This window comes from Populus euphratica, unplaced genomic scaffold, assembly GCF_000495115.2.
Source record: "Populus euphratica unplaced genomic scaffold, PopEup_1.0 scaffold210.1, whole genome shotgun sequence".
Classification (NCBI taxonomy): domain Eukaryota; kingdom Viridiplantae; phylum Streptophyta; class Magnoliopsida; order Malpighiales; family Salicaceae; genus Populus; species Populus euphratica.
In genome coordinates, this window is record NW_011500094.1 from 356,756 (window position 1) to 364,363 (window position 7,608).

Consider the following 7,608-nt stretch of genomic DNA (forward strand, 5'->3'; position numbering starts at 1 on the left):
AAAATAAAAAAAGCAACAAAAAAATCAGATTAAATCTAATTTAACTCGAGTTAACCCGCTAACCCAATCACTATGACTACAAGATTGGGATAACTAAATAGAAAGGAAAGGGGGGAAATCACGAAGATTAATTTTTAATAAATCAAATATTAAATATTGAAATTGAAATAAATAATATTTTAAAAAAAAGAAACAAAAAAAATTTAAAGTCAACCTACGTTAACCTTTAAAACTAATGAATTTGATCATGAATCCAAGATTAACTGATAAAAGGCAAACCAAAAAAAAAAAACTAAAAAAATTAGTTAAAAAAAAAAACAAGTAAAGCTCCGAAACCTATTCTAATCTCTAAAATTCTCAACTTAGGTTCAATCAAGAAATTTGATTCCTTGCCAAATTAATTTTAAAGAATGAAATTGTGAAAGAAATAATATCATTTTAAAAAACTTGTCAAAACAAAAAAGATAACAATAAAAAAAGAATGGAGATCAAATTTGATAAAACAAGAAAAACCAATGAAATTGAAAAAAAAATATTTCAAACAAAACAACAATCTATTAAAAGAATGTCACATCAATTTGAAAGAATTAAAAATAAAAAGGGATGAAATTAAAAACTATTTATAATTTCATAAATTATTCAAAATAAAAAAAATAGTAATTAATATAACATGGACCAAATGTGGAGGAAAAAGAAATTGAAGGAACTGGTCTAAAATTTTAAAAGGTTTGGTGCAGAATATAAAGATGAAAAAGAGAAGAAAAGGAAAAAGAAAAGAAATAATTGTCAGACCAAACCAAAAATATATTTGGCATACGTATTATCCTATCGCAAAGAAGATATTAAAACCTTTCAAACATTATTGTGGAAGGCTGTATTTGATATCCCCCAAGCATCACTCGAAAGGTATGAGGATCGCTTAGCTGCTAGCGTTTACTACACGCAAACAACATGTTTTTTTTTTAAATAGTATTTATTACATGGTCAAATACAATAATATCCTTAAGTAACCTTCATATTAATAATAAAACTAATGTAAAATGATAAAAAAAAAATCTTTGTTAAGAGCTATGTTGATTTTATCTTTAAGAATAGCAAAATAATTCTACTATTTAAAAAAAAATTAGAAGAAGATAACATTATAATTTTTTTATTTTACAGTTAAATTAATAATTTTACTATATAAAAAAATAAAATTATTAACCTAACCTCGCATCAATTATTAAAAACAATTGTATCATAATAAAAAAAAAAAATCATCTTACTTTCTATGTCTAGCTCTGAGATTTTTTTTTTATTAGAGGCAATATTGCTAATTTACTATCCGAATGAATAGTAATTTGTTACATGAAAACCTATTTCTCTTTTAATATTTTAATTTAATTTAATTAATTTAATAGTTTACGGTTCGGTTGGCGCTCTCCCTCCCCATATTTTTTTTGTCCACGTTATTTTAAGCTCTCTGTCTTAGTTTCCTTTTTAAACTCCGTCTCTCATGCAATGCTCTCTCTTTCTCCTTCATATCCTCACAACTCAATTTCATACTCCATTTTTTCTCTTCTGCCTTTCTCCTGTTCTTCAATGGAACAATCTCCATTGCTTTACATGTTCACATAAAACTGCGAATTTCAACAAACAAGAAGGTACCCATTTCAGTACTATTCTTCTCCTTCATGTACAGTTTAATTAATGTTTTCGGCACATTTAAATCTTGTAGGAAATGTTCTGAATCTTTTTTTGTTCATTTCCCTTTATTTATCTATGTGAATTATGCATGCATTCATTAATGATGATATATATTGATTGTTTGATTGAATTGGTTCTTTGTTTGATTGATTGATTCATCGTGTTAGAATGGTTGAATTTTAATATTGTTTAATGGATGATTATGCATGAAAGATCAATGTGAATTGTGGTACATTGATTTTCTTCTGGATTTAGCAAGATTTGTAACATCAAGTGGAATTAATGGTAGATACACATTTTTTATGACATTTGTTAGCTGGTAGTGAAGAAAGGGAATTTGTGTATTTGCATTATATGATGCTGCTAGCATCCCACAGTTTTTTTCTTTCCTGTAAGATGACAATCAGTTTCTATTGAGAAAATAAGCACTGGATGTTATTTATTTCTTGCACAGGACTGTGAGTGCTATAATCTGGTCCAGTTTCGAGTTCAGTAGGAATTTGGAAGAGCATCGAGGAAGCAAGGCCTAAGAGGCCGGTGAATATTCATATGCAGCTTTATTTAAGGTGATTTCTTTATCTTTTATACCATGACTCGTGAAACGCCTGGTAGCTCAGGCCAGAAGCTCTTTGGAGACAAAATCAAAGTTGTGGCTAGTGACAGAATTGCTGCAGATAGAAATGCAAATAATATTTGTGTACAGACAGGTGAGGAATTTTCTCCCCAATTTGCTCGAAGAAGAGTTCCAGAACTGCACGAGCTCGGGAAAATGGGATTCAATCATAATCACAATAATCTGATGGGTTCTGAAAATCATACCAGCACTCGTGGGATAAGGAAAAAGGAGTCTGATTGTGATGCTTTAGGTTATATTTCCAGGATAGAAGCCACAGGACATGCTGCTGAACTAGAAAATAAGGCTTATAATGATGATACAGGCAGATACCACTGGGAATATGCCCCCGATGCACAAAAACCAAGTAACTATGTTGATGAAACGAGTAATTATGGTCAAGTAACCTTATGTCCAAGTCCAACCAATCCGCCTAAATGTGTGCAGGAACCCCCTTGGCCATATCAGCCTTCTGTAACTAGAGTTTCAGAAAGCACTTTCTCAGGAAAAATGAAATTTCTATGCAGCTTTGGGGGAAGGATATTACCGAGGCCAAATGATGGGAAGCTTAGATATGTGGGTGGAGAAACGAGGATCATATCCATCAGAAAAAATGTTACATGGGGAGAGCTTGCAAAGAAAACTTTGGCAATTTGTGGCCATCCTCATACGATCAAGTACCAGCTCCCTGGCGAGGATCTTGATGCGCTTATTTCTGTTTCTTCTGATGAAGATCTTTATCACATGATAGAGGAATATCAAGAGCTTGAAAGAAATGAAGGCACTCAAAGACTGCGGATATTTCTTGTTTCTTCAGGTGAACCTGACAGCCCAAATTCTTTTGAAGGTAAGACCTCACAACAGCGTAATGCTGATTACCAGTATGCTGTCGCTGTTAATAGTATGTTGGACCTCAGTTCCCAGAAGAGCTCTAGTGGACAGAGTTCTGCAAGCCATCAAGGAACTGCTTCAGATTATAAGAATCTATCTCCTCCTGTAACTCCACTTAACATTCAGTACAGAGATCATAAGAACTCTAAAGGCCTATTTTATGTTGATCAATCCTTCCCTGACAATAATAGGAAACGCGGTGCTTTTTCGGAAGAGAAATTTCCATCTGACACTACATATTATAATAATCTTCCTCGTGTGCTGATGCCATTGGTGAATCAAGCCTGTCATCAACAATATCCAGTTGAAACTGATCAGACTAGCAAACAATTAGAAATGCATCTTCATAATCGTTGCGAAAGTGGAGATTTTCTTCCTTATCAGCTATGTCCTCAAAATTCTATCAATTCAGACTGGCCTTCGATTATGGAAGGGGCATTTTGTGACTCACGGTTGCGGGAGAATGGTGAGGTGTCAAAAAAATGGTTGGAAGAAGCCGTTATTACACTGTCCCTGTGCAATAATGAAGGGGAAAAATCACCTTCACTGAGAATGTCAAATTCATCCTCAGAAAGGCCAATGCTGTGGCCATATATAATGGATGAGAAACACCAATTCACTGACTTCGAGAACCTTTGCAGAGAAAAGCTGGGTAATATTGACACTGATGTAGAGGTGCTGAAGTGGATGGACAGGAATGTTAACTATTCTGATGTAGACAGAGAACAGAACGAAGGAAATGTTAAAGCTTCATCAAATGACAATGTCACCGAGCATAGGAACTTGCCGAATTTGAAATACCCTCCAATTGCTTATCATCATCCTCAGGATTCTCAAGCATATGCAAGGGTGGTTTCTGCTACTCGAGTTTACCCTTTAGAAAATTCTGCAGAAATTGCGAGGGAGAACCCTCAGGGTCACCAATCAGGCACCAAAGCACCTTACTTGTTTGTTGAGAACCAAAAGGTTTCCAAGGATCAGCAGTGTGCTATGACTGAGAGCATCAGGGGTCAACAAATTTCCCATGGAGATCCTGAATATCTACATTCTGCATCCCTTGAATCAAGAGACAAGAAACCATATGTCCTTAGCTCTGTAAGTATAGCTCTCTCCATAGCAAGATTTTGCCAATCTGAACTAGAACTTGCAAAATAATAATAATAATAATAATCCTCTGATTTCTAAATATCTATTCAGAAATTGGATAGGAGTGCTTCAACTAGATTTGTTTCCTTGTGTGATGAAGACCCCGTGGAGTATCCTGAAAAGATCGAAAAGATTCATGACAGGGGACAATCATACGATGAACCATTGGACAGAGATGCTCAGTTTGTCCAGTCACAGCCCTTAGATGACCATTATGATGATAAGATGCTGGAGCCAGAGGTAATTGTTGAGGATGTTACTGGAACTACGCCTCCCGATATTCCTTTGTCTTTGAATGTTGTCCCCCGTGTAGAGGAAGAGGTCACAGAGGGATTTCAATCTGATAGAGATACCGAGGCAGAAAGCACTTGTCAAGATCAAGAATATGAATCTGAGGTAACTTGTATCCTTCAGATTTGGACTCTCTGTGTGCATGATATTTCATTTTCTAGTCTATTTTACTCTTTACCCCGTGTGTTCTTAGGATATTGAAGATTCTGATAGAGACACAAATGATTCCATTAGTGATGCTGCGATGGCTGAAATCGAAGCAGGCATCTATCATTTGCAGGTTCAGATATAACATCTCATAAGTTACACATCTTTATTTTTTTATTCATAATTCAAAAAAACATTCCTTTAGCACTTTCATGCCTGGGCTGCAATGTTAATATGTATGAGGTTCCATTTCGCCCAATCGTTGAGGGATGCTTTTAGCCCCCATTGCCAGTTCCAGCTGCTTTCGCACAAAGCTTCACTTCAGTGAAAAACAAGCCTGTGCTTCGAAGCCTCTACTAGTTCAAATGTGAACTGATTCCCATTGCTTTTTTATTAATTTCTTCTCATGATTTCAACTCTCTACGATCATTTAGATGGTGCATGCTTACGGCTGCAAATGCAGTATGAGAATTTTATTGTTTGTTTTAGATGCGTTTTCTTTAACAACTGACTTTTTTGTGGCCTAGGTGATTTTTTTTTCTTCTTTTTTTAGAGGATAAATCAACTTTTTCTGATAATATAAAGGATAAATTAACTCAACGTTTTATGCTCTTACCATGCAGATTATAAAGTACGCGGATATTGAAGAAGTGCAAGAATTGGGATCTGGCACGTTTGGAACTGTTTATTATGGGAAATGGAGGGGAAGTGATGTTGCTATTAAAAGAATCAAAAGGAGTTGTTTTTCAGGAAATTCATCAGAACAAGAGCGATTGGTTAGTCCCTGTAATTATCAGTTTCAGAACAATTGCACGCCCTTCATGTTTTCTTTCACTTGATAATGGAGGGCTGTTCATGCCAAAAAAATACATGTAGGGGTCCAAAGTGTCATAAAATAAAGAAGGAAAAAACGAAGACCAAATAACTCATAGGGAAAAGGGAGGATCCACTGTGAATGAATGGGAAGATAACTATTTGTTGAATTGGATAGTGATAGATATATTAGCAACCGGATTTCATGGTAGATATGTTTAAGAATCTCTCTGACTATTCTGAGTAAAAATATAATTAATCCTGCCTGTTTGTGCAGACTAGAGACTTCTGGAGAGAGGCTCGCATCCTGTCAGATCTTCACCATCCAAATGTGTTGGCATTTTACGGCGTAGTCCCTGATGGGCCTGGGGGAACAATGGCCACTGTGACTGAATATATGGTGAACGGATCATTGAGGCGCGTCCTACGAAAGAAGGATAGGTGAGTTGGTAGCTCAAAAATATTTTACTTCCTAGTGCCATCTATCATGAAATATGCTATAGCTCATGGAATCTCTCTTCACTGCACAGAGCACTAGATCGTCGAAAAAAACTTATAATTGCTCTGGATGCTGCTTTTGGCATGGAATATCTGCATTTGAGAGATATCATTCATTTTGATTTGAAGTGCGACAATTTGCTTGTCAATTTAAAGGATCCCCAGCGACCCATATGCAAGGTAATGTTCGCCGAATCCTTCTCTCTATCCATCCTTTATTTTTCTGTTGTCTTTTGGTAGTTTTGAATCTATATCAAGCATGCTTTTCATCTTTCAATAGAGTTCCTCTCAGCTTTATTCACTCCACATTCTGTATCAAAGTGTAGTCTCATTCATCTATGTATGTTACCTTTTCTCCAGGTTGGAGATTTTGGATTGTCAAAAATCAAACGGAATACGCTCGTATCTGGTGGTGTGCGTGGAACCCTTCCATGGATGGCACCGGAGTTATTGGATGGCAACAGCAACCGAGTCTCTGAGAAGGTTAGCACTATACTAGACTTTCTTTGTCATGGGATTTAGAGTGAATCATGAACTTTCTATATCCTCCCTTTACAGGTTGATGTCTTCTCGTTTGGTATTGCAATGTGGGAGATCCTGACTGGTGAAGAGCCATATGCCAACATGCAATTCGGTGCTATAATAGGTCAGGTTTTAATTGATTGATGAAATTGGTTTTAATTGTCAAGTTCCTTCTGTTTTTCCTTACACTTCGTCTAATTTGAATTAGAGCCTGCTGTGCTATTTCCTTTTCTCATTGATTTTTGAAAATGGCCTTCTTCTTCGTTTAAAATCTAAATTCACGACACTGTCTTTCACGGTTTGAATCAATCCTTCACGCATGCACAAATCTGATTCCTTTCCTGAAAAGCTAATTATGCTTGAAAATAAACTGTGTGTCGGTCTATGCCATATTCGTAGCTGATGGTTTAGCACATCAGCTTGTCACTGTTTCATGTTCTTTTTTTTCTGATTTTCGCAAAGGATCTAACCATTGTGAACTTTGAATGAAGGCGGAATTGTAAGTAACACTCTGAGACCTCGTATACCAGAAAATTGTGATGCTGGATGGCGAATGCTGATGGAAGAATGCTGGGCGTTCGATCCACAAGCCAGACCATCATTCACAGAGATAACGAATAGGCTGCGAGTTATGTCAACAGCAATCCAGCCAAAGCGACACAATCATGCAAATAGATGAAGCCCTCCTACGTCAAATCATACAAACACGTTCGCATGCCAAAAACATTTAGCAGGTCAATGCTGTTGAGTTCTCGAGTGGCTTCTATGTGAGCCATCGTTGTAGATAAAAATCCTTGGAGGCCAAAAAGAAAGTAAGAATATGATCGATACTTTTGTTCCAGACTTTGGGGCTGAATCCTTGACTCTCCAGCCAGTCACGGCTGATGACGAAAAGCTACCTTCACAATTAAGTATGGAGCCAGAAATTTTTTTGTATTAAATAAATATATAAATTTTTTTAAGATAAATTATTAATTTATGTATATGTATATGAATTTTTA

At 35.9% G+C, this 7,608-nt stretch overlaps 1 protein-coding gene across 1 annotated transcript; it reads left to right on the top strand.

Moving 5' to 3' along the window:
• Positions 1–1,475: 1,475 nt before the first annotated feature.
• On the top strand, positions 1,476–7,509 carry LOC105109241 (uncharacterized). Its single transcript, XM_011003872.1, has 10 exons — positions 1,476–1,643; positions 2,141–4,285; positions 4,388–4,732; positions 4,821–4,907; positions 5,398–5,550; positions 5,865–6,028; positions 6,118–6,265; positions 6,446–6,568; positions 6,644–6,731; positions 7,099–7,509. Exons 2-10 carry the CDS (start codon positions 2,276–2,278, stop codon positions 7,284–7,286), a joined length of 3,306 nt encoding a protein of 1,101 aa, XP_011002174.1. The 5' UTR covers positions 1,476–1,643; positions 2,141–2,275; the 3' UTR covers positions 7,287–7,509.
• Positions 7,510–7,608: the final 99 nt, after the last annotated feature.